The sequence below is a fragment of the Chelonia mydas genome, chromosome 4 (genome assembly GCF_015237465.2).
Source record: "Chelonia mydas isolate rCheMyd1 chromosome 4, rCheMyd1.pri.v2, whole genome shotgun sequence".
NCBI classification, from domain to species: domain Eukaryota; kingdom Metazoa; phylum Chordata; order Testudines; family Cheloniidae; genus Chelonia; species Chelonia mydas.
In genome coordinates this window covers 52,492,919-52,520,144 of record NC_057852.1, presented here as the reverse complement: position 1 = coordinate 52,520,144, position 27,226 = coordinate 52,492,919, and the positions used below count along the sequence as shown (strand labels likewise).

The 27,226-nt window shown below is 42.5% G+C and overlaps 2 protein-coding genes across 9 annotated transcripts in view; one reads left to right on the top strand and one right to left on the bottom strand.

Annotated features, from left to right (window-relative positions):
* CLGN (calmegin) overlaps positions 1–1,035 on the top strand; it is an 84,442-nt gene extending 83,407 nt beyond the window's left edge. The window contains 1 exon segment of the mRNA XM_027825252.3: positions 100–1,035. Coding sequence (XP_027681053.3) covers positions 100–180 — 81 coding nt within the window. The 3' untranslated portion in view covers positions 181–1,035.
* Positions 1,036–4,049: 3,014 nt separating this feature from the next.
* SCOC (short coiled-coil protein) lies at positions 4,050–25,412 on the bottom strand. Of its 8 annotated transcripts, none has more exons than XM_037897239.2 (5): positions 25,038–25,409; positions 16,860–17,027; positions 7,414–7,485; positions 7,236–7,319; positions 4,050–6,533 (listed from the first exon to the last, which is right to left on the bottom strand). In XM_037897239.2, the coding sequence occupies exons 1-5, from the start codon at positions 25,099–25,101 to the stop codon at positions 6,391–6,393; spliced, it is 531 nt and encodes a 176-aa protein (XP_037753167.1). In that variant the 5' UTR covers positions 25,102–25,409; the 3' UTR covers positions 4,050–6,390. The 8 variants fall into 8 exon arrangements, with proteins under 8 accessions (XP_037753167.1, XP_037753170.1, XP_027681070.1 ...); XM_037897242.2 differs by lacking the exons at positions 16,860–17,027; positions 25,038–25,409 and adding exons at positions 7,954–8,010; positions 8,847–8,980 and having other exon boundaries at positions 7,414–7,488; XM_027825269.3 differs by lacking the exons at positions 16,860–17,027; positions 25,038–25,409 and adding exons at positions 7,954–8,010; positions 8,847–8,979.
* Between the last annotated feature and the right edge of the window lie 1,814 nt (positions 25,413–27,226).

The window sequence follows — 27,226 nt, the reverse complement described above, 5'->3', positions numbered from 1 at the left end:
AGTCAATATGATTGGGATAAGGAAAATACCTCTCATTATTGCCATAATTAAATTTAAATTGCCGATTTGATGAAGTTAAACCAAAATCTTCTATTCCAGATGAAAGAAGCTGATGAAAGCACAGGGTCTGGAGATGGTCCAATGAAATCAGTACGCAAAAGAAGAGTACGAAAGGACTGAGTTATTTCCAACTAGTATTTTTAGTTCCTGATTATAGAAACTTGGCGTGCTATTTTGGTGTGCCTGACAGCATGCAAGTTACTGAGACTTTAAAAAAAAAAAAAAAAAAAAAAAAAAAAAAAGACTGGACTTATCACTACATAGCCTCCTGCTTCCATGTCCAGCCTCTTTGATATTCCCAAACTTAGCAATTTCCTCAAAAAAAAAAAAAAAAAAAAAAAAAAAAAATCTAGTGAAGAGTTAGATGGTGTTTTGAATTTAGAATAAAAGTAAAATGGCAATTTGATTATCTGATTTAAAAGATTAATATTCTTAGAAATTAGTTAATTGGTTGACCGTCATTTTGGCTCTAAACATTTTTTAAAACATGAATAGTAAATGCAATGATAGTATTTTTGCAGCTCTAGCACAAATCAGCTGCTTCCACTTCACCTGAAGTGGAATATAGCATCTCTAGTAGTTCACAGTCCTAAAGAAATGGCCAGTCATTTTTTTTCTGTGCAGAGCTAAATATAATAGTTGTTTTTGTATGATAAATATTCAGTGCTAGCAACACAATTTATTGTAAATGATCTACCTTTATAATGTTATGTTTGTGGTCACATGTTCACTTTAGGCATTTGTTACAGTAATTTATTTGACAATGTATCATTCATAGAAACACTGGTTAATAGATAGTATAGCATGTTTTACATTTGAATGTAGGGACTTCACATCTACTTGAAGTAAAATTGTGTACAGGTGACTTTTTCAAACTTTTATAGTTCTCATGTTTCAAGCCACAATGGCCTAATGCTGGTTGACAAAATATTTGCTAAGTGTACATTGCTCCTTGAAAATAAAATATTTAATATAATCTCTTATGTTTAACATGAAATTTACTAGTCTTACAGATAAGAATTTAAGGGTTGAGTTTTTATTATAGTCGTAAGTAGCTGGACACTTTTAATTACACTAGGATCTAAATAAACAACATACTGCAAGAGAAACTTGTTTGCTTCTATCTTATACTTAAAAAATCAATCAAAATGTAGTTGTAATCATTGGAGATACCACAAAGGTCTTTAAAAGCAGGTTTTCTGAAATTATTTAAATTATTGAACTTTGTCTTTTGCCAAAGAGAATTTATGCTAGAATTCTCAGTTGTGGGATCTTGGCTTTCTAGACTGAGTTTGGCAGAACTCCTTCTAGAATTTTTGACCATAAAGCAATGAGTCAGGCACTCTGTCTTACACTACCACCCCCTTCACTATTCCAGCAGTTCATCTTTGCTGTTAAAAAAGAAAATCTACTCACTTTGCTTCCAAACCTGAATGGATATCAGATTCTAGCTCTTTTTTTATAGCAAAGCCGTTCACAGGATTTAAGATTTTAAACTAAGTTTCTCATTTTCTTTGTGGTGTTGTTTATTCCTCTGTAATGGGGCGACAACTCGCCGTTGTGGCACGTCCTGCAGGTTGTCCAGGGAATTAGCTCTTTTCAGCCAGGAGCGCCCTCTGCCGGTCGGAGTCTTGCCTGCTGCTGGCCCTGTGCTCCTCCCGGACCCTGGTGCCCTTCTAGATTAGGGTTCTGCCCTTGCGCAGTACCCCTTCAGTCTGGGTCTCCCTTCTCAGGGGAACCCACAACCCCCTATCCCTCCCTTGCCTCAGTGGCTACTGTCAGTCATCGTCTAGCCCCCGCTTCCTGGGGCAGACTGCAGTCTGTACCACCCATCATCAGCAATGGGGGTCAGACCAGCTGCCTCTGTCTAGGTCTGGGCTGCTCCTCTGCAGCCTTAGTACCCTTTCATGGGCCTTTACCTTAGCCTGCAGTCTGGGGCTCTGCTAGGCTGGAGCTCCCCAGCTCCCTCTGCCCTTCCCCAGCACTGCTCTGCTCTAGGTACCCTCCTCAGCTTCCCAGGCAACCAGGTCCTCCTCTATGTAGCTAGAGAGAGTCTGTCTGTTAGCCACTGTCCTGGCTAACAGCCCTCTTATAGGGCCACCTGTGGCTACTTCCCCCTAATCAGTCTAGCTTTCCTCTGGCTACAGCCCTCTCTTAAACTGTTTTAAGCCCTTCGAGGCATGGCAGGGTGACTGCCCTGCCACATCCTCTAAAACACTACTTCCTTCAAAACATTATTGTGGATTTCTGAGGAGGTTTTATGGAGCAGCATCTTTTTCTTTTCCTGACCTTCTTTCTCCCATTATCCCCCACCCACAGAAATGGAAAACAGCAAGGGGAAGTAAGAGGACAGTAACTATCCCCATTGCTTGACCATCTTGTCCATGAGGCATTTGTCTGAGGTAGGGGTGAAGTTTCTAGCTTGTGGGCAGCCAAGATCCATATTGAACTGGCTCAACAGGGGAAAGTCTCATCCATGCTGAGCTGGTTGAGCAGAGAGAAAGTAAGCCTACCTCACTAAGACTGGGACCAGAGAAGAGGTCTTAATAGCCTCTTCCTGAGCATGGGATCCCCATTCCCACAGCTTCCATATCTGTCCAAGGACAATCACTGGGGAAGGCCAGGTTTTCCGTGGCAACAGGGAGGCTAGAGAGGAGGAGGGAAAAGGTTTCCCCCCTCCAGTGCAGAGACTTCAGACCCCCTTACCTCAATTTTTATTCCTGTTGAGGTAACCAGTGTTCCAAGGCCCAATCTAGAGATTAACCATGTGGAAGAGAGAGATGTAGCTGTTTCAAAGTTGTAAAAGCAGGGTTAGGCTTCTCTGGAAAAGCCACTCCCCTAAGCAACATAAGCTCCAGGAACCTAAACACTGGTGTGGATAGTGCTATGTCAGTGGGAGAGAGAGATGTAGCTGTTTCAAAGTTGTAAAAGCAGGGTTAGGCTTCTCTGGAAAAGCCACTCCCCTGAGCAACATAAGCTACAGGAACCTAAACACTGGTGTGGATAGTGCTATGTCAGTGGGAGAGAGAGATGTAGCTGTTTCAAAGTTGTAAAAGCAGGGTTAGGCTTCTCTGGAAAAACCACTCCCCTGAGCAACATAAGTTACAGGAACCTAAACACTGGTGTGGATAGTGCTATGTCAGTGGGAGAGCTTCTCCCACCAGCATAGCTACTGCTTAGACGAGAAAGTGCTCTCCTGTTGGCACAGAGTGTCTTCACCAGACGCACTACAGTGGCACAGCTGCCTCACTGTAGCGCTTCTAGTGTACACTAGCCCTGAGTTGACTTATGTAGTGTTCAAGTCTGTAGCTTAAGAACCTAGACAAGGTGCACAAACATCCAAAAATATACTTTATTTAAAAGTGTAATGTTTCTGAATTATTAAGGGATTTTTTAAGGGCTTTCTTGGTATCCACTCTTCAGTTTTGATTAGGTTCTCTATTAGTGTGGTTTTTAGATGCCCAAATCATTGGGCCCATGATAACTTATGGTTAAACACCAATCTGACATGTTTTGGGTCTGATCCCACTGCAGTTAATGGAATAGACTGGGCCTTTTTCGTACCCACTATGTCGTGTTTAGAATACAAAATAATTTGTGTACATCATACAGCCATGTAAAGTATTTACAGGAGAAAGGTTTCTTCTGGTGCGCTTGCAGCTTATTCAGGTTAATTACTTTGAGAAACAAAGTTGAGGGAAAGTAGTGAATATGAATTTTCTATTTCTGACTAGTTTCACTGGATAGCTATCCATAAATTTAATTTTAGTACCCAGAGACAACCAATGTCAGGGCCCTATATGGTGATAACTTACTGAAAAATACTATATACTCAGTGTGGTTAGCAAATGCTAATAATGCCTACTGTTTAAGTAATATTTCTATGTAGAACTTTTTCACATTAGTTTAGAACAGCCTTAACTCCCACATTTACATCTGTAAAACATTCCAACCCTATATACTGTCCATTCTAAGACAAACCAACTGAGACAAGTCAAAAGCTTTTATTAAATGTAAAATCAGAAATACAACACAATTTTAAAATGTTCATAAGTTAAAAGGCCACAACAGTGGGAAGCAAAATGTTTACAGTTGAAATGACTACTCTATGTACATATGGCTAAAATACCACTATCCAATCTTACATTAATACAAAACATGATTAAGATTACTCCTTGATTTTAGGAAAGTGGCTCAACTCTAACTAGTGCACCAGGTGACAATGGTAGATCCTTCCTATTATGTAAAGGGGGTGTAGTGCTATCCCTTAAGTCATAGGACAGTTATGGAGAAAGGAGCAAAGGTATATATTTTTCAAAGACAAGTGTTATGGGCACTGTTTTATACCCAAACACCCACTTGCCTAAGTAATTAGCCAAAAGATTAATCCTATTTGCTACCAGTACTTGAGTACACACAGAGTGTTTAGTAAGCATGAAGGGGACAGATAAACCCCCAGGGAGTTTAAAATTACTGTCAGGGGTTTATAAGAGCTAGCCACTATGTTGGCCAGGCAGTTGGGTTAAAGCCCTAGCCAGGTTAGGTCCCATTCACTCTACAAATTTAACCTTGTTACAAACAGGGCCCTGACTCAATATTGGACTTAGAAGCTTCACTTGGGGCATCCCACCTGCAGCCATCTACAACTGTGCAGGTGTAATTTTTTTTTAAACAGTTGGGGGAGGGACCAAGGCCCCATTGCCTGAACAGTCTCAATCTTTCATGGATGTGGTCTTGTGTCTCACCACTCTGGTGTTGCTGAACTCTAGCTCTTTTAGCTGCCAAGGAAGCTTAGTCTGACATTGGATGTTACTGTAAAGAGTTAAACCAATCACCCAAACAATTTTCATGTTTGTTTTTATTTTACAGAATCCATCACAGTAGTGATGAAATGCAGCCTTGACCATAACACATTTTACTTTACCTCTTAGCATGGGAAAAGTGATTTCCATTATTGAAAAGATGTTTTAACTAACATTCATAAAACCACAGCAAATCAACTAGCTTGATAAAGACATTTGGGAGATATGTGTAAGTTTCAATACTGATACTTTTTGCTTTTTCACTATTAATACTGAAGTACACTAGAAATATTTGTAAAGACTTTGCTGACCTTTACTACAGCCCAACCCCAGTAACAGCAGACCATTTAACACATCTACACTAGGAAACTGAACGGTTGCTGAGGGTCACATAAATCAGTCCCCTTGAACCTGTGCTGAAACAGCATTTCAACTACTAATGTAGCCAGAATATCCCATCCCAGCACTACCCATTTCTGCCCCTTCCTGATAGCACAGAAGTGTATTAGTGCAAGAACTGGAAGTTACCACGTATGGCAATAGAAATCAGTACAAGGAGACTGATCAGGCACCAAATGATGTTTGAAACAGTAGGCTAGCTTCCGGCACCTGCACACTGCTCCAGTAGCTAGGGCCAGGTCTACGCTACAAAGATTTGTCAATATAGACATGTCCATGGGGGTGTGAAAAAACAATATAGCTATGCTGGCAAAGCCCCCACTACAAAAGCAGATATGCTAAGATGAGTAGTTCTTGAGACAGCCTAACACCACCTCCCTGAATGACATTAGCAAACAGAAAAACTGCTGGCAATTAGGGAAAAGAAACTGGTTTGAAGTGTGAAAGATATCATACACCTTGTAAATAGTTTAACATCCCTGTAATTCAGTAGTCCCCACAAGATCTTTTACAAACTGGGTTTATCTTCAGTTTGTCAAGAACAAGCAAGCCATTCAAACCCTACAGAGAACAGTCACATCTCCGCTAGTTCATGAAAATCCTTAACCTGTTCAAAATATTTATTTTTTAAAATGTTTGTTTTTCATCTGTGAAGGGGTAATGACGGTGTTCTAGACAGATACCGAAAATTATTTTTTGAGCTGAAGAAAAGGTGGTGCAAAGTAAGTAAGTGTTCGTTTAAAATAAGATTAACACCATTTTACACATCGTATTGTTCTGCTACAAGACACTATCCTAAAATCTTCAAAGTAGTTGACAGTCCGATGTTTGCTTAACCTGACAAACTGAATCCAGTTTTGACAAGACATGCCGTTGTTGATTTTTGAAACAAATATGCAAGTCTAGTTATAAAGTCTCTACATTACATTTGCACATTGCTCAAAGGCTAACAATACACAAACTCATGGCTCCAATTGTTTATGATAAAGTTTTTAACTATCCATAATTTTCATTAATCTTCAAATAGCCAGAGAAGCCAAAAACTACGGTATTTTAACTCATTTAGCCTATGCCAATGAAAACAGAAAAAGCAGCAGCAATACAATGATGTAATCTGGAAATCAACCCCTTACTTTCGTTTGCTTTTTGTGTCAGTTGTCTGAAAAACACTAGATGCAGACATGAGATTTTCTATATATTGTCCAAGAACTTGATTCTCTGATTTGAGTTTCAGGTTTTCTTCCTTAACAGCATCTACTCGTGCTGACAGATCTATTAAAAAAAAAAAATTGTCTTTAACACAACACACTTAAGCCATGTGATACACCCCAAATCAAGTTTTTACATAAGGTAAAACTGCAAGACAATGCAGTATGAAACACCACAGTAGCATAAGAGTCATCCAACAGTCTTTTTCTAAATGAAGTTATTTGCAACGTGATAGTCTTATCATATGGCAAACTTGTTACCCAACCATCTCATTCTATTATCCTTCACTTTTCTGTTTCTGAACTGTTTAAGATTTCAATTGTAGATTTATTTTGTGTGATTCACCTAATTTTTCAGGTGCTAACATGCTTATCTACTGTTGATTAAGCAACCATAGAAATTTGCAGAACTTCAAGCATTAAGAAGCTCATCCACAACCATATTTGCTCTATGACAAAAAGAAAAGTTACTGAAGCAGGTCCATTTTGACTTTTGAGTGATTTGGGAGCATATCAAAGGGCCTGGACACTACATCATAGAAAAATATGTTGTTTGGTGCCAATGAAGTAGCTGTCCATCACATTTATGTATCTTACTCTGCATTTTGCGGTAAACATTCCCTTGGATAAAGGCCATGGATAGCAGTACTTTAGATTGCCCTTTTGATCAGTGGATTAAGTGTTAACATAGAATACAGGGAGTCTCCCTACAAATATGTGCATGCTGCTCAAGATTTGCAACATTCTAGGATGGCAAACTGCTAACCTTCGAGCGTGTGCTGCAGTTCCAAAACTTGATTAATAAGCCGTGTTTTTTCTTCCAGTTCCACCTGATTTTCAGCCTCAACAGCTGCAATAAACCACATAAACTTTAGTGCAGTCTTTGTGGCAGAATTTGCTATTACACTAAAGAATATTAGTTAAGAAGAATAAAGGCCTTCTACCATCCATGTCAGCATTCATCATTGTGAAAGGGGAACTTTCCACTCCTGGATTCAGGTCTTCTGGGAGGAGTTCTGCTTAAAGAGAAAAAAAATAACGTAAAAAGAAGAACCAGCCGCTGCTATAACGTAGCAGTAATAATCTTTAGAGGTGAATTTTACAGGGGCTATGGTGGTGAGTCAAGTATTGCTCAGCCCCCATTCACACACAGACCAAACAGAACAGCGAGAGGCTTTCAAACCGATTCCTAGTCCCAGTCCTAGGGCTTGGCTACACTTGCGAGTTAGAGCACATTAATGCAGCCCCGGACGCCCTAGCTCACTACCCATCCACACTGGAAGGCACATAGTGCGCTCTGACTCCATGGTTAGAGGGCTCCTGGTACTCCACCTTGGCAAGAAGATTAACACTTGTTGCACCTTGGCTGAAATGCCTGGGCATCAGTGTAAACGAGGTGTTGCATTACTGCATTCTGATCAAGCTCCGGAAACATCCCATAATCCCAAGTCAAGTGGCCACTCTTGTCATTGTTTTGAACTCACTGTAGGAACGTGGATATGCCCTTTGAAAGCTCCATTTCTGACAGCCGGCATGCTTATCTGCTCCGAGACAAAGCAACCATTAGTGTGGAATGTGTGTGAAAGAGAGAGGTGGGGGAAGAGGGTCTGCTGCTGTCTGAACTTACAAGACAGCATGCTGACATGCTCTCTCCCCCCACATACGCACAACACACTACCTGTTACACTCCACTTCCCCCATTTGAAAAGCACACTGCAGCCACTTGAATGCTAGGCTAGCTGCCACAATGCACTGCTCTCTGTGGCCGTCGCAAGAGCTTCTGACATGGCCACGCCAATGCGCCTGTATCTGTCAGTGTGGACAGATTGCAGCACTTTCCCTACTGCGCTCTACCAAGGCGGGTTTAACTCAAAGCACTCTACATCTGCAAGTGTAGCCCTGCCCCTAGTCTGCACTCCAGGTAATCAGTCTGTCAGGGCACACAGGGAGTAAGTGACTAGCACTACAGCTGCAGTCAGCCAGGCCTGGGTCAGTTCACAGGACAGGCACTGGGCGCCTCTCCCCTGTACCGACCGGCTCAATGCTGTACTGGGGGCTGCTGTGTCCTGCCTTCAGCTGGGGCACGGGCCCTTCCAGACGGGTTCGCTATGCGGACAGCCCGCGCTGCACAGGGCGGAGCGCCACGAACGGCTCTCTCCCCCAGCGCAGCCGGCGGAGCAGCGGCCGGGCACCGAGCGGAACAGCTCCGCCGGCCCGGCCTGCCGCCTACCGTAGCCTCGGCCCCGCCCCGTCGCAGCGACCAACGCCGCTGCCCCCGCCGCCGGCCGGGCTCAGCCGAGCCGAATCTCGCTTACGCGGCGCTGGCCCGGTACGCTCAGCTAGGAGCCCCGAAGCGGGGCGACCCCGCCCCACTCACCCCGGAGTGGCGCCGCTGCTAGACAGGCTGCAGTCCCCGGCGCCCAGAACCAACTCACCGCCGCTCCGCCTCCTCTCCCCAGCGCGCCTGCGCAGCCGTCTTGCTCAGGGCCGGTGCGCACGCACCGCGCCTCGCTCACCCGACAAACGGAACAGAGACCCTCGAGGAGGCGGGGCGGGAGGGATCAGACCGCCCCGGAGGGCGGGGCGTTCCACGGGGACAGCAAATAACCAAAGGGAGCTAACATCTGTCCTAACGTCACTCTGGCGCTTTGCTTGATTGGATAAGCTGTCCCATCGGGGGAGGAGCCTGCGAGACCAAAAGGAGACTTGGGCAAAAGGGCGGGGTAGACGCGAGCCCTAGCTCAGAGACTCGCTGCGGCCTTGGGCGGGGCTGTTCCTGCAGCAGTTGTGCTTGCGGGGGGGTGGCGTTGCCCTGGCAGCCGCACAGCAGGCCTGAGCCGTGTCCCAGCGCTGCCCGCTTGGGGTGTTTTTTAACCTGTCTCCTGAAAATAGGAGGAAAGGCGCCAACTCATGAATTTTCCCCTTGTCTCCTGTGACTGTCCCCGGAGCTGGAACCAGCACGGGGGCTGCCCTGTCCCGGCGGCCCATCCGCGTGGGGCAGCCAGCGGCCCTTGCTAAAGTCGTTATCATCGCCCACGGGTGTCAAGGGGCTGAAGCCAGCCCACAGGCAAAACGGCTGCCAGTGTAGTTCAGGGGCTGCACAGACACAGGGACTGTGGGGAGCAGCAGGGACAGTCTGAAAGGAGGGGGAGCAGAAGGCAGATTTAGTGGTTTGAGGGGGGGATGCAGTAGGGAGCTGAGGAGGTGCGGAGGATAGTGAGTGGGGTAGGACATGGAGGGGATCAAATGGCAGCTTCCCTCAGCCTGGGGGTGGGGAAGGGGAGTTCCCTCTGAGCATCAGGGGGAAGGTGGTGGTGCCAACTCTTGGAAATTGGTTGTGACCAAAATGTTACTGCTGGGTCAAGACCAATAGGAAATGGATGGCAGTTCCCCTATCTTAGGGGCAAGGAGAGGGTAAGTACTAGAGTCTTCATCTGAGCAGGCAGGGACAGGTGTGTGTTTTTTTAGTTCATTAAAGATTGACTTTTCAGTCTGAAATTATCACACACACATATTGGTGGAGGACTAGAGAGGTTACAAAGTCAAAATGCTAAAAATATTACTTGGAATTTTTTTTAAAAATCATGATTTTATGGGCCAGTTTCATTATTGGGGGTGCGGTGGGGGTCAACCCATTATTTTTGATCTCTTGAGATTGGCAATACTACATATGCAAAATGTTCCCCTGGCTGCCTTGGTAAAAGGCACATGCAAATTAGCTCTGAATGGGGATAAAGGCTAAGTAACACTCCACCCTCTAGAAGTGTTTCTGATATGTGCCAGTAATCACAAGGTGTATCTCCAAGGTACAACAGTCCTTTGCATCAGGTACTGAGGGACACTTGTGCAGCATCTATGGGATTTCATCTCTGGCTAAATATGGATACTTATCAGACTCAGTCACTAATTCCCAAACCATTTGAACTTCTCCTATTGATTTTTATGCACATCTGTTGGATTTTATTAACATCTTTATGTTTCTGTAAGTGCAGAAGTAGTATAGTATTAATATTGTGAGTAGTCTCATTTACTTTAATGGGACTATTCATCGTAGTGGGTCCTCTACCCAGGAGTAAATGTTCACAAGATGAGACTCATAACCTGTGTTTATCAGGCAAATGAGAAGCCAGCTACTCTGAGAGTTCCAATCAAGGCTCCAGATTCTGATCTGGATAGGGCACCTTTGGACTGAAAACTGTCCTAAGGCTGGCTTAGACAATACTGAAGGATTCCTCCAGGTAGATAGGAATCCTCAGGTGACCTAGAGCACAGGGGTTCTCAACCTTTTTCTTTCCAAGCCTCCTCCCCCCCGCGCAACATGCTATAAAAACTCCATGGCCCATCTGTGTCACAACAACTGTTTTTATGCATATAATAGCCAGGGCCAGTGTTATGGGGTAGCAAGCAGGGCAATTGTCCAGGGCCCTGCAAAGCTCAGTTGCTCAAGCTTCGGCTTCAGCCCAGGCAGTGGGGCTCTGGGGCGTCAGCCCCCATGGTGCTCCAGAGCTTTAGCCTTGGGCCCCAGGAAGTCCAAGGCTGGTCCTGCTTGACAGCCTTCCTGAATCCTGTTTCCAGCCCCCTGGTTGAGAACTGCTGTGACCTAGAGACTGTATCACCTTGCAGCTCTCCTAGCTTCCCACACAGGGATTGGCAAGGGGGCATGGTTAGGGATCTCTTATGACCCAGCTGCCAGAATAGCCATTCAAAACTGTAGTCAGCATAAATTAGATCAACCATCAGGCTTCTTTAATTTATGTTGGGAACTGGTTCAGTTAGTGGACCAACCCAAAATTGGGTGAGTGCACCTTCTCTTACACTGTACAGTAGGATCTGAGATGAGGGCATTTTGTTAGAGTGTACTGATTGGGAGACTGCTATGAAGCTCAAATGATATTACTATTTTTGTTAATGTTTGTACAATGCTTCAATGGTATACAGTGCTCTATAAAGCCTATATAATTATTGTATATGGTGACATGGTGATGCTGCATTGTGATGTTTCAGTCTGAGCCTTCACCCAAAATCAGGTTCACCTCTCAGTTCTACCAATGAAATGAGAACCAATGATGGCGTAAGAGAGACCTCTAGTGTCTAGTTAGGCTAGGCACAAATCTCTTTTCTTTTAAATAAATTCAGGAAAGTTCTTCTTATTTGCATTTAGATATTTTTTTCTGATTAGACCGTAGATTGCACAATCACTTGTTGTGTTAATGTTACAGAAATGCCGTTTGATTAAAGTTAGGTTAATAGAGTGTAGCTGAATGCATGTAACCATTAATTATCAATATTCTCTCTATTAATAATTTCAAATTAATACAACCTGATAATGTAGTATTCTGAGACCATAAAAATATTGCTAGAATGTATCATAACCATATAATAGGGAAAATACAAATACTACATGTTGCAGAGGCGCAAATTTGTGATTATGTCTTTTGTCATCTAGACTTCTTACAGATTTCCATGTAAAAACACTTTTCCAATATTATTATTGTTACATTTAGTACTGTAGTAGCTAGGAGCCCTAATCATGGGCCAGGACCGTGTTATGCTAGCACTGTACTAACACAGAACAAAAAGATGGCCCCTGCCACAAAGAGTGGACATTAATGTCAGTGGTATGGTCTGCAAGATATTCTGTATAAGTGCCTGAGCAATTTAGAATTTTTAGATTGGAAATCTTTTGATAGCTTTTAGTGTGTTTCAGCCAAAATCTGTCCTTGAATGCACATACATGGCTCCCACTAAGATCATTTTGGACCTAAAGAAGCCACTGTGTTTTGGAGGGTTTTTGGTTTGGTTTGGTTTTGCTTCTACTTTCAAGTCTCATCCTGAAAATGCAATGTAGAAAATCAGATGTCGGATACAACTAAGTGAACTCTCCTGTTTTATAATCTGTTGACACCTCAAGTTTAGCCATCTCATATACCAGAATGTTTTTTTCAAGGGGGATGGGACAGCACATAAGTACCTGGTTATAGATAGATAACTTGTGCCACATGGGTATGTAGGTGAGTGTCTTGGACTATACACTCCCTTTCAGGGGAAGTGTGTTTTCTGCTGTATTTACACCTTGGAAAGTATTCCATGGTACTGTACCATGTTGATAGATGCCTCCTAAATGCCGTGCTAATTTTAAAAACAAACAAAAACCACGCTTCTTTTTACCTAACAAGCAACAGTTTATATAAAAATGAACAAGTTTCTCAGGATATGAAAGGATTTATGGCTGATCCTCACCCTCTCTGTCATGCCTTTGTAATTAGAGCTGCTGCAAGCTGTTTGCTTTTAGAAAAGGTTTTTGTTTTTTTAAAACCTCTCTAATCCTCTCTAATCCCTGCAAACAAGCCCCCAGTACTGTAGCTATGACTTCGGAGCTTGTCAGTGGCACTCCTTGATTGGCCAGCGAGTGCTACTAGTAGAATGACAGAAGCTAGCTCTCTCCCTATGATCTTGCATGCTGCCCTTGTTATGCTGCCAGCCTGGCAACCAAGAGTCATCTTAGATCTCTGGCATAGACCGAGTGTAGTACTGCTACAACAAAACTACCAGCACAATCCATTTCTCCTGTTTTTAATTAAATTCCTTCTAAACTCAAGAGCATGGATGGCTTTTACATATGTATGTGTGCATATGTGGAGTTTGTTTACCCGGCAAAAACCACTCCTTTTTTGTCCACAAACAAAAAAATTGTTACAGGTGTTTTTTACCTGAGGAGACTTCTCTTCAAAGCTGTAGTAGTTTCTCCCTCCCATTATTCCCTGTTTTAAGACAGGGAGCTTTGGATCCTAGCAGTGCCACTCCTTTATCAGTCATGGGGTTTCATTTAACTAAAACACTGCCCCCTTCTGCTCCTGGGCCTGAGTATGCTATTTCAGCAGGACAACATGCTGAACACCCTCAGTTCCTACTTAAATGAATGGGAGCTGAAGGTATAAGATAAGGTATTCAGCACTTCACAGGCCTCTAAAGTGCAAAAGACCTGGTTCTTGCACAAATTACAGTGTTCACTGGTGTGGTATAATTGCTAGGTTTCCAAACTAGTCTCAAGTAAATTCCAAGTAAATTAGTGGTTTAATAACCATTAATAACATTTATAAAAATGCAAGGAGGAGGAGAACAATGGGGAAGACTCCAAAATGCCTATGTAGATGCTGTTATTATTTTGTAAAAATGTTCATAAATTAATCCTAGAGATTTTTTTTTTTTAAGGTGGAGTGGGCTTGCAATGGAGTCCTTGCTTAGTTTATGACTCTTTCTATGACTGAGTGTAACTGCTTGTAATAACAGATGTCCTCAGACCATTATTCTAGCTTGTTCTTTTGTGGACCAGTCAGTTGTCTGAATTATAAAATCATGTTGGATAAAACACTGGAAATTCTGCCTTGCGTTTGTTTTCCATTTTGTCATGTGGGGTGCTGTCAGGGGTTGTTTTACTTTGCTCAGTTTGGGGTAGGATCCTATCATAATGTCTATTTTTGATACATAACTCTGATCATTTGGGAGGGCAAATGTGCTTTGTGTTGTTTTATCTTATCTGAGGTTTACATTTCTCTGTTTATAAAATCGTATAGTTTTAGGTCTCAGCTGTTGCAGAAAATGAGATGATGGAGAATTCATTATTAGGTTATTAAGTTATTTAAAGATGCACAGGGAATTGGGCAAATGTTTCCTTGCATGTGTTACTGTAGCACAATCAGCTAGATTAGCTCTTGGTAGTCTGAATCATATACTGCCACATTTGTTTTGTAGGTACTTATATGGTCCCTATGACTATAGTATCTGAATGCATCACTATCTTTAATGTATTTGTCTTCACAACACCTCTACAATCCCACTTTTACAGATGGGGGACTGAGGCACAGAGAAACTAAGTGACTTGCCCAGGATCACATAGAAAGTTTGTAATAGAGCAGGAAGTCCTAGACTAGTCCCTTAAGTACTCAGCAACTTTTCCCATCAAAAGCCTCCTGATTCTGTTCAGTGTTTTCGAAGTTAGCATGACAAGAGAGTAGAGGGTGGACGGTTGACTCTTCTGTACTTAAGTAATCTGTTTGAGATATGTGTGGGATGGAGGAGAGAAATATTTCCTTGGTGAATACATAGAGAGAATAGTTATGATGATGTTCTTTAAATGCTAAGGTAGAGTGGAGGAGCTTGGGACCTGAACCAAGAACATATGTGTAACTATGTAACCAATAAGGGGCAAGCTGTTAAACAAATACCAACTGTATGCATCAGAGTGAAGATCTGGAAAGTGAAGGTACTGTAAAAGATATTAGAGAGACCGGGTGGGTGAGATAATATTTTATTGCACTAACTGCTATTGGTGGAAAGGACAAGCGTGTAAGTGGCACAGTCCTTGCCTTGTGAGACCTTGGGGGATCATCTGTGTCTGCCTGCCATCCTGAATACTGATGGTCCCCCAAAGGCTGACAAGGGAATGACTTGAGGAAGAGCTCTGTACCGCATGCAAGCTTGTCCTTTCCACCAACAGCATTTGGTCAAGTAAAAGATATTACCCCACCCAAATTGTGTCTCTCGTATCCTGGGACAAAGACAGCTATAGCAACACTGTGAAAGATATTTTCAAGAAAGTGAAATGGCAGTGAGCTAGCTATGTTGGAGGAAGCTGAACTGGAAGATGGACTATGTTTTCAACACTTTCAGCAGAACAAAGACTGAGGTAAGTTTGTTTGCTTTTTAAATTTTCATAGTCTATGACAAGTTCAGAAATAAAAAAAAAACTTGAGGATTTTAAAGGGATACAGTTTGTTTGGATGCCTGCAAATCCTACTCCTCAGCAAAGTGTTACATAAATAGATGATAAATTGAAAAAGTACATTTTAAAAAAAGTGAAACCAACATATCTGCGAGACACAGCTGCTCTGTCACTTGTTTTTTTTCCTTTTCTTTACATCCTTCCCCCAGATCTCATTTATAGGTTGTGTCCACTTAGACCCCAGTAATGCATTGCGAACTGTGCAGGCAGAATCAAAGTGAAGTCAGTGGGGCTCCTTGGGTTGGAAGCTCTCTGGGGCAGGGACTTTGTCTGTAGAGTACCTAGCATGCATATGGTGCTATATTTTACTAAATAACAATCATTTACCTTGCTTAATGCAAAATACATTCCAAGTAATGCCCTGCATACAGGGATCCTTGGCATTAGACACTACATGGAACTTACCCTCCTTTTTAGGGAAGGTACATTTTGGAATCTTAACTGACTGTGTCCCTTTTGACTGAAGTAGACCAAATATATCCGTTGTGTAACTCTCCTGACTTCACAGTGTTTTGCTAACCTCTTTACATAAAATTTGTCACTTCTTACTTTTCAAAAGTGTTAGCACAAAGATCTTGTCTGGATACTTTCTAGGAGTACGCTGAAGGTGATAGTGATCACCTACATTGATAAATTTGCCAGAAAAAGCAACAGTGCTGATCCCTTTATAAAAGAAATACCGTCATAATCAGTACATAAGTGTTCCCTTTGGAGGATATCAGACAAAATAGTCTGGTTGTTATTTTTTCTCATGATTAGTTGCACTGATTCTGATGGGTAAAGGGAGTCTGATATCACATGCATGTTACTCCTGTGGGAATTCTGTGCCAAAAAATTAAAAATTCTATGCACAATATTTTAAAATTCTCCAAAATTCTGCATTCTGCATATTTTAATTGTCAAAATAACACAATATAATCATGCCAGTTTCAATTATTTAGGTAATTTATTTTAAAATACCTGTCAGCAAGTATGTCTGTAACAATACAGACAACAAAAAAGATTCAAGAAATGTTTTTTGACAAATAGATTCCTTACGAGGCATATTCATACAGAACTTTGAGTAATAATTCATTTAAACTACAACACAGAAACTTATTTCCCACACCCCTCAGACACAGTGCAAAGGCTTGGGGGAGTCAGGGGTCGCAGACGAGCTGAGGGAGAGGGAAGTGATTGCTGGAAGAAGCCTGGGAGTGAACCTGGAGGGTTGTCGGGTGTGGGTGAGAGAAGTATGGAACAGTTTTTTTGGGGGGGTGGGGGATTGTTAGGGAGTTGATGAGCCTCCCCATGCAGACCCTGGCTGACCCCTAGCCTCTCTCATTCCATCAGGAACATCTGCGCCTGTCCCCATATGTCCCTGCACCCCTCCAATCCCCATGTGTCCCTTCACCCCCACTCACCGACCCAGTCCTCCATCCCCATGTGTCCTTGCACCCTCACTCATCCACCCCCTGTTCCCATGTGTCCCTGCACCCCCACTTTCATTCAGCCCCCATCCCAGTCTGTTCCCTGCTAGCCTTTCTGAACCCCAGTCTGTGAAACACACCCCCAGAAGCCCCATGTGTCCCATGCTGTCCATCCCCCCTATATCCCATGCCTCCTCACCTGGCCCCACAGGCAGGGCACTGTGAGTAACACAGCTTCTTCTCCTCCTTCTCCCCTCTCTGCATCTGGCTGCTCCTGAGCAGAAGCAGCTGCTTCTGTTCTGGCACCACTGCAGCCCCTTGTGGGTAAAAGGTGTAACTGCAGTGCCTCTCCGGCAGAATGTATTTTCTGCGGAGAAAAAAATATTCTGTGAGGGACATGAATTTTCCCTGTGTGTAGTGGTGCAGAATTCCCCCAGGAGTAACATGTATGATGTCAAATACCCATCTCTACATCCAATCAGATTTGCCTTTCTGAAGATTAACTACCCTTTGGTGAGAACCTAGAAGCAGATCTGCTGCTACTAGGGTGACCAGATAGCAAGGGTGAAAAATTGGGACAGGGGGTGTGGGGTAATAAGCACCTATATAAGACAAAGCCCCAAATATCGGGATTTTCCCTATAAAATAGGGACATCTGGTCACCCTAGCTGCCACCTGGCTCCTCTCTCACTGAGAAGAACAAAATCAAAAGGGCAGATATTTATTTGCATATGAGTAAGTGCAAATTAGTCATCCTTGATTTTGGTTATTTGTTTTTGAGTAGTAGAGACTGTCTGAAACATTCACTAGAAGGTTGAGAGATTAGGCATAAACTATGTTCATAGACTTTTGCTAGTTTATTTTTGTTTCTGAAATTCAGTGCCCTTTATCTTGAAGAAAACATTTTATTACTAATCACATATGCTGAAAATTGATTATTCTGTCTTGTAAAGCAGCACACCAAGATATTAATATCTATTCAGCGCTGTGTAAAGAAGAAATAAGAGGATTCTTTTTATTACTGGAAATACTTAAACACTGCCCTAAGTAATGTTCCACTATTCAGCGTCTTTGTTTATTAAAGCTGTTTTTACATTGCACACTAGATCATTTACTTCAGCTAACTGGATTTTCTGACTGAAGATTTACACAGAGAGCGAGAGAGAGAGACCGTATAATTTTTAGCAAGACATCAGTGACCCTGAAGTCACAACTGATTTACATGTAACTAAGAACCAGCACTAATCCATTTCTTATTAATTTTCTTTATAATATTATCTAAGGCATTTTGCCAGACCAGGAGAGGTATTCATGGTACTGTAGCCCATATTATCTTCAACTACAGGAACAACAAGTTTCACTGTACAAAAGTAATTATCTATACTTACATGTATCCCAAATTCCAATTAAGATTTCCTAAAACTAGCTGACATTGGTTGCAAAAGGAATTAATTTATTCAGCTTCACTGAAAAGAGTATTTTCCATATAATAGCAATGATCTTTCAGCATATAAGGCATCATTAATAGTCAAGATTATTTTGAGTGCATAAATATGTACAATTATATTATGACTAGAAAGAGAGACAGACTCTCAGCATGTTTTGACTCCTGACACAACAGACAAACAGTAATATAGCTTGTCACTTCCTACGGGTGGTGAACGCTTTCGGGTGTTTTATTTCTAAAACTTATGTCTGCGTCATGGTTTTTTCTGTGATGCATAGGATACACCAATAAACCATTCACTTCTCTTGACAATGTTACAGGTACAGGAGGAGTCTGCTTCCACTGACTGACAACACAGGCTTCACTGTTCCCCATTAGAACAGGAATGTATGCTCCCTTTTCATCGACAATAGGATCTGTTGTACATTTTCTAAAATGAGTATGGCACATCACTTTTTAGACTTCAGTTTTTCCTTGTTTAACCAATATTGTTACAGGTGGGGAAATGAAAAGGAATACAAACTGCTTGATACTTTTTACTAGCAGTGCTAAGTACTACAGGTCTATAATGTCAAGTCTTTTCTTTATCTGCAGAGATGACAGATGGCCTTTGAGAAGATTTGCAAGTAATGCTGCTTTTGCCAGAATGCGATACAATTATTATTTCATTTTGCCACTAGCTGTAAGGAATGCTGTAAGTAACACATGGCACCTTCATACAACTTGACAGTCTCAGCTAAAGAAAATAGACCTATACCAAAAACAGAAAGAGTGTTGATTAATATTATCCATAATAGTTTCATAATGGCAGTTTTATTTGCCAAACAAAATCAAGCTATTGTTTGAATGAATGAGTTCTGTGTCTCAGGTTATTGTAATGAACTATCTCATATTATTGTATATTCTTTGTATGCCAGTAGCACCTATAGGCCCAAATTGAAATCAGGGCCCCATTGTGGGTGGCATTGTAGAAACACAGAATAGGAAACAGTTCCTGACCCAATGAGCTTATAGTCTGCTTATATTTCCTCTCTTTAACACTAAGTAAACCATTTAATTTAAGCATTAAATGGACATTCTTCTCATCCCTTGAAGACCTGGACTTCACAGATGATGTTACTCTTCTATCACATACCCAACACCATATACAAGAAAAAACAACTCGACTCAACGTATTCAGCCAGCAAATTGGACTGAAAATCAACCGTAATAAGACAGATATCATGACCTTTAATATTGCCTCACCATCGCAAGTACAGATAGAGAATTATGTTCTCACCAATGTAGAAACCTTCACATACTTAAAGCTAGGAACACCTTCAGCAGCCTAAATACAGTCTGGAAATCCTCAAAATACAACACCAAAACCAAACTCAAGATTTAGCAGAGCTGCGTACTTTCAACACTACTTTATAGTGCAGAATGCTGGGGAATGAGAAAGTATGACATGTCCAAACTGTCTTCATTCCATACAACCGGCCTCAGAAAAATCCTCCGTATCTTTTGGCCCAGAACAATCTCAAACCAAGATCTGTTGGCACAGTGCAGCCAAGAGGATCTGAGCACCATCATTGCAATCTAGGAGACGTTAGAGATGGATCGGTCATGTGCTTTGGATGGAAACTGATTCCATCACCAGAGTAGCAATAAGATGGACACCTGAAGGCAAGCGAAAATGAGGCCAACCAAAAGAGCTGTGGAAGCCGAGCTGAAAAACCTGGGGCACAGCTGCGGAACCATTGAAAGACTTGCCAGAAACAGACAGGAGTAGAGGAGCTTTGTCACTGCCCTAAACGCCAGAGGTGTAATAGGAACATGATGATGATGATGAAGAAACCATTTAAATAAGATTTTTTTCAAAAAATGGGAGTTCCACCTGCATGTGAGAAAATGTGTGCATGCATGCACCCTAATTTGTACACACCGATATGGCAATTGCATGTTCAAACTGTTTGCCAAGAACCTATTTGTATACAGAATAATCCATTTTGTTCACCCAGAAGAGTTGCATGTGCATTTTTCCCAATGCACAAATTGACATTCAGTTTTTAAAAATTTTGTCCTACTGATTCTCCCCCAAGCTTCAGGCTATGGATGACAAACATAAAGTACATGGCATGGTCTTGGCATTTTGCTAATGTAGCCCTTGTGCTGCTATGTTTTGTGAGAACACCTTTCAATGAGTCATAGCTCACCAAAGCTTTAATGGTGACCTTACAGCAAGGGGGAAGTAGGTTTATGCTTTTTGCTTCTTTGTGAAGTACAGCATAACGAAGGCCTGAAAGGTCTGTGGAGAAGGGTTTTGCTTTTCATGTCCAATTTTTTTTCCATTAGAAATTCAGCTCGTTTACCCTGTTTTTCTTGTATGTACATGTATATATAAAACACCAAACCACAAAGCAGAAAAAACTTCAGGCCTTCTTTATACATTGTAAAGAAGTAATCAAGCACAAATCCTATGTTTGTTCCAGCTCATGTTGCCTTTAACACAGTGTACAGAATGGCAGTATGCTAGCTTCTACAATTAACAATAAGTGCTGGTCTCACCATTTAGTTGAAATTTTGTCTTTATTTACTTTACACAATCAGTTGGGTCTGTAAACATCTTTGAGAAATTTGTAAAGTGTTGTTAGTATGTAAAAGAAAAGGTGTATCCCTTTACTTCTTTACCCAAAGGTGGAAGTACTTTTACCGCTTCACAAATATTAATTATTGCTTCTGAACACACCTAGATGTCTGTGCTGTTACTATACTGCCCCTGAAGCTTATCTTTTTGCTACCATTTTGTGTTGGTTGTCTGATTCAAATTAAAAATGAGATTAAAAAAATCTGGGTTTTAACACCAAAATGGAGAATGCTGCTGTTATGAAATAGCAATAGATATTAAATATTCATGGCTTTCAGTCAATCAGAATCAATAACCCTGTTGCTTAGCCACAATTTTCCCTGACTTTTTGCTATGTTTATACTAAAGAAACTTTGACATGTAAACTTGCAGTTTTTAGAAGTGTCAGAGGGGTAGCCGTGTTAGTCTGCATCCACAAAAACAACAAGGAGTCCGGTGGCACCTTAAAGACTAACGGATTTATTTGGGCATAAGCTTTCGTGGGTAAAAAACCCATGGACTGCTCGTTGTTTTTGCAGTTTATATGTTTATTGGTCTGATATGTTATGAGGTAGCACACACATTTAGCACAATATTTCTCTTGTAGGCTACATTTGTCTTCTTCAGTATTAAAGTTCTTTATTTTTGTCTATTTCTGATAGGATTGGTGCAAAAATATTTGCTGCAGTTCATTAAGATGAGTGTCTTTCTGTGATCAGACTTTAAACTTAATAACTGGAGCGTTTGCTTCTGCAATCACATCAGCTCATGCTCAAGCAAAGTCCACTTGCTTATCATTCATTTCAGGGTCCGGTTTCAAATTGCACTTTGGTTTTGCTCCCTCCTTGCACTGGCTGTAATTCATTTCTTGGAACTTTTCCTGTCTCACTCTTATTCCCTTCCTTCTTTCCCCATTCATCTGTAATTGGCCTCATCTCTGTTTCTCACCAGTCTTACCACTATAGCCACAAAAGCCTTCTCTTCCTCAGTTCCTGCCGTCCAGAGTTATAATAGTTAATGCTAACATACATTTTGGAAGTGATATTAAACTTTATGCTTCAGGGTTTAAACCAGTATCTAACTACTAGGGGTTAGGTGGTTTCTTGCATCTTGTTCTGAAGCATTTGGTTCTGGCCACTGGCAGAGACAGAACACTGGACTAGATGGATCACTGGTCTGAATCATATGACTGTTCCTAGAACAGCATGCCTGTGTCCCTGTTCCCCTGTGATTTCAAATCTTATCTGAAAACATCACTTTTCTGTCTTGCCTATTCAGTACCTCTTAATTTCTCTCTCCTGTGCTATTATTAATTATTGCTCTTGCTGTTGACTCCTGCTGGAACAAAAATTTCTGGGGTCAGTGACAGACCTGTCACATTAAGGGACCCCAACTCTGGAATTCACACCTCTTCATGGGCCACCAGAGCCCCAATGTAGCGCACTTCAGCTTTCAAGGCAAAGCATATTTATTTAGTTTAGCATGTTTAATTCCAGGTTTGGGTGTTTATATTTGACGGTTTTTTAATTACTGACAAATGACATGTTAGTTATCAATATTATAGATGGTGGCAGCAGCTTTGTTTGTGTTACCCACTCAGGGGACTTGGTGATCTTGGTATTGAAGAACAGGACTGGCCTCTGTTCTTGATGTGACCACAGACCTCCTGTGTGATTTTGGACAAGTCACATAGGTCAAGTATCTAGTGCATAACTTTCGAGATGCTTAGGATGTGATTTGAAGAGGTACTGAGCAACTACATCTAGTTCAAATTAATGAGCTGTCAGAGCTCAGCACCTCTGAAAATCAGATCCCGGGTGCTGTAGCACCAATGGACTTCAACTAAATGTATGTGCTTTGCCTCTCTGAAAATGAGGCCAATAGGGTCTTAAGTTGGGCACCTGAAAAATGACACAGACACCGAATGTCAGTGGACACTTTAAAAAAAGTAGGCCTGAACTCCCTTTCCTCATCTGTAAAGTGGGGATAATATTTTCCTTGCTGACAAATGTGTTGTGAGGCTTAATTCATTAATATTTCTAAAGCATTTTGAGATCCTCCTTTGGAAGGCCAGAATCCACATGCTAGTCCAGTCTGAGAAGGTGGGTGTTGGGCCCCTAAATCATGGACCCACTGTGGGTATGCCTGCACTGCACACTAAGCCGGGGCTCTGACTCAGAGCCCCTCTTCTGCCCCCACACAAATCAGTCTGACTAGGGTCAGCAGGCAGTCAGGACCTGGGTCCCAGACCCCTGTTAGGGGGTGGTCAGAGCCCAAGTCCCACTATAACTCAAGTCCAAGCCCTGTCATTTTGCAGTATGGATACAGCTCAAGCCACAGAGCCGAGTCAGAAGGTCTGTGTAGTGCGGTATAGACACATTAGCACAGCGATGAGACCTGGGTCCAGCAGTTGTAAACCTGGATTTATAGTGCAGTGTGGATGCTCAAGCATGGGCTTGGATACACTGAATCCAAAGCCTGGGTGCCACAAATTAGGGCTTAGTGTGCAGTTGTAGCTCACAGCTCACTCCTCTCTGCCCGCTCCTCCCCCCCCCCCCCCAGCCCCACAGTCATTTGTCCTTAAGGCAGGAAAAAGGTGGGAGGGTATAGTGTGTGTAGGTGGGTTGTGTAGGCAGGTATTGTGTAGGTGGGTTGTGCAGGGGGTATAGTGTGGGGGGAAGGGTAGGGCAGTTGGGGAATGCTAGACAACCACTTAACCGATACTCTGTGAATCCCCCTTCTGCCCACCCCTCTTTACTTCCCTGCAGAGTCTGGCCTGGGGAAGAGCAACCTGGTCCCCGGCTGACCAGGAATTCAGCCCCTCTATCCCAGCCATCTAAGAGCTGTGCTGGGCTGAATGGGTGCTGCCCTGGGGCACAGAACAAAGGCTGCCATTCTCCCTGCCCCTTTCCTGGGCAACCTGCCTCCCCCAACCAGCACCCCCGAGTGCTGTGGCAGGGGAAACAATTCACTTGCTTGTTGGGCTTGTACTGCATGGGGATTGTGGCCAATGAATCCCAAACACGCCCCCCCAACCTCTCCGTTCTGTGTAGCCCTCCCAAACACGGACCTTGGGAAGAAGTGGAGCAGGGGTGGGAAGAAGCAGAGTAAGCTTGGGCCTTGGGAGGAAGAGGTGGGACAGGGCGGAGTACGTGTGGGGCCACAGCCTGGGCACCAGTGCCCCCCCCCACACTTCTAGGGAGCTTCTGGTGCTACTGCACAGGGCACAAAGGCAGCAGACTGGCACGCTTCTAAAGGGAGGTGACCTGTGTCGTGTACAGCATTTGTCCCCTGCAAGGCCAGCCTGTTTTACTTTGGGGAGACTTAGCCTCCCCAAGCCTCTGATACACGCCACCCATGAGTTTATGTAAATTATAGTTTTAATTTTGCATATAAACTCCTAGCTATATAGTGATACGTGCTTTCTAAAGCAATAAAATGATACTTAAGGGTCTGATTCTCTGCTCCATCACACTTATATGATGCTGGTAGAGAATCACATTTTAAAAGTCTGAATTATGGGAGACAGTATGAATAAAAGACACTACACAAAATAAAATGTTATAGTAAAGAGTCATATGATAGAATGGGAAGAAATGGGCCATGCTACACAGTAATCAATGAGCCACATTTCTGGCCTATGTAAATCAGCATTGTTCCACTGAGGTCATGCTGATTTATGCCATCTGAGAATCTGGCTTGTCCTCTTTAATAATTTTATTACATATGCATGGTATAACACATTCAGTTTTTCCCATAAATAGAAATATCCTATTCCTCCTTCCAAATAATTTTTTGGTCCACAAGCAGGTGCCCTTACAGTTTCTTTAAAAACAATTAAATGCATAACAGTTGGGATTTGAATAGATTATGTCATTCCAGTCACTAATTAATTTGTGACACTTCTTGTGACCTTTATCTGCTGTATATTGATTATGGTGCTAATCTGTATTCAATGGGTATTTCTTTTTTTTCTTTTTTTTTTTTTTAACAGTAACAGCTACTGAGCTAACAAACATACTGTTTTTTCCTACTAAGATAGTGGAAGGCTACACAATTTCCAGCTGGAAATATGTGTCACCATACACTATTTAGACTTCTTCCACAACTCCCTAGAAAAATCTCAATTTTTATTAAAATCACAAGGCTTATTCAACTAAACAACTAGAAAAGTTTACTCAAGGGCATTTTCTAAAAATAACATTCTAGCAAATAATGAATAATGAGAGATCTGCATGCGCACACACAGACTACTTGTATTACCTAATATTATTGTTTAGCCTTAAAATTTGTTGTGTTCTATAATCAAATGACTGGCTTCTTACCTGAATCATCTGCCAAGGAAATGTTGGTGAAAGTGCTGTCTTCCTCTTCCAGAGGCTCCTCCATTTTGTTTCAGCTTTTCAAACAAATTTGTTTCACAAATGCATCAAACAGTGGCATTTGTCACCCATATTTCAGCTTGCATGTGACATCTCTTGTTAAATCTTTAATGATTCCATCCACCAAATTGGTGCTACCTGATCCTTCCAGTAACTATACACGTCTTTCTTTCAGTGTGATCTCTTGACTGAACCCTGAGCTCCTTCCCGGAAATTGTTAAACTACAAAGTTAAAGAGTTATAACAGCTTGATCAGATACATGCAGAGCAAACACTATTGTTTCAGACTGGCTGTGTGACAAGTACTGTACTTTCTGCATAATGAGGTTTCTTTTCTTTTATCTTTTCAAGACAGGAAGAGGTAGGGGAGAAAACCCAACTTTAAGAGCTCAAACAGATAATTTTACCTGTAGCTCAAGCAAATGCAATGATCAGGTTTGGGAGCTGCAGATTAAAAGCCTAGTCCTTCAAATATTTAGACACAGGAGTGATTTTACTTACATGAGCAGTCCCATCAAAGCTAATAAGACTAGTTGCATGAGCAAAGTTACTTGCAAGTCTAAGGATAGGACCTTATGTGCTGTGCTGTAGATAGGAGGAAAATGGAGAAGTTGTCACAATATAGACAAATCCTTCTTTATTCTTTTAGGTTGCATTTTTAAATTAAGTCTGTTTTTTATGAAATTCTGTATATGTGTCAAATTTGATATGACAAACTAGGAAATGCACCTTGAACTGTGTACCCCTCAGAAACATACTTTTGTTGCATTCATGGAACTAAGTGGCTGCTTTCAGCATCTGTTTTAGGGCTTGCCTACATAGTGGGGTAATGGATACTATAGTGGTATGATTTCTAAAGCACAATAACATGTTGTGCATCAATTGGTCTGTGATGACCCAGCTGGTGTACCGTAAAGGTTCCTAAAGGACCAGCAGGATCTATGTGAACCAATGAATGCAGATATATTAGTGTGCTTGAGAAATCACACCTCTGAAGCACACATTTCCATGCCATCTAGACAAGTCCTTGAAAGGTTTTTATTAAGTCCATAGCTCTGGTCAAAGATAGTATACTGGATTGTGTCTACTTCATGTTTAGCGTGTTGTGAGTTCACTTTTGTGAGTGGTTTTACGCCAGTATTTAGATTTGCATACCTGGGACTGTTCTCATTCATAAAATTGAGCATGTGCATAAGTGTTTTCAGGACCAGGGCCTAAAGAGACGAGACACAAAGGGTGGGGAAGGATGCAATTTACAGAGTGATAGATGGCAAACGTGCCAGTTAATATGGAGATTTTCAACTTTATCTGCAAATACTTATGCATGTGCTTAATTTTACTTACATGCATGGTACCACTGATGTGAATGGAGCAGTTCGTTTAAGCTAAGCACATAGTTCTCAGGATTGGGGGATAAGTCATTCATTTGAATTTGGTTCAAATCAATAATGACTAAAAATGATTATCTGATTGCTTTTCAGTGCTCTGCGTATAGTAGTTGGTAAATTCCAAGGCCAGAAGGGATCATAGTGATCATGTAGTCTGACCTCCTGTATAACACAGGCCACAGAACTTCCCCAAAATTATTCTTAGAGCGTATCTTTTAGAACAGAGGTGTGCAAACTGTGCCCTGTGGGCCACATCCGGCCCGCAGGACCGTCCTACCTGGCCCTTGAGCTCCCAGCTGGGGAGGCTAGCCCCCGGACCCTACCCTGCTGTCCCCCCTCTCCTGTAGTTATGACGCTGCGCGGGCAACGTGGCTGGCTCTGGCCGGGCGGCGGGGCTTCCAGTCCTGCTGCTCTGAGTGGCATGGTAGGGGGTGTGGAGTGGGGGGGTTGGATAAGGAGCAGGGGATCCTGGGGGGCAGTCAGGGGACAGGGAGCAGGGGGCGGTTGGATGGGGCAGAGGTTCGGGGGATGGGGTCGTCAGGGAGAAAGGGTGGTTGGATAGGAGGTAGGGTCCCCGGGGGGCATTAGGGGCGGGAAGTCCTGGGAGGGAGTGGTCAGAGGACAAGGAGCAGGGGGGGTTGGATAGGGGGTGATGTCCTGGGGGGGCGGTTAGGGATGCGGGGTCCTGGGAGGGGGTGGTCAGGGGACAGGGAGCGGGGGGGGTGGATGGGTCAGGGGTTCTCA

What these genes read in the sequence shown, in the direction of transcription:
- SCOC (XM_037897239.2), bottom strand. Translation starts at nt 25,101, where the DNA reads ATGGAGGAGCCTCTGGAAGAGGAAGACAGCACTTTCACCAACATTTCC. An exon ending in TGCCCTGCCTGTGGGGCCAG is followed by an intron (nt 7,486 to 16,859) that starts GTGAGGAGGCAT and finishes CTCTTTAAGCAG; the next exon opens with AACTCCTCCCAGAAGACCTG. An exon ending in GATGAATGCTGACATGGATG is followed by an intron (nt 7,320 to 7,413) that starts GTAGAAGGCCTT and finishes GGTTTATTGCAG; the next exon opens with CTGTTGAGGCTGAAAATCAG.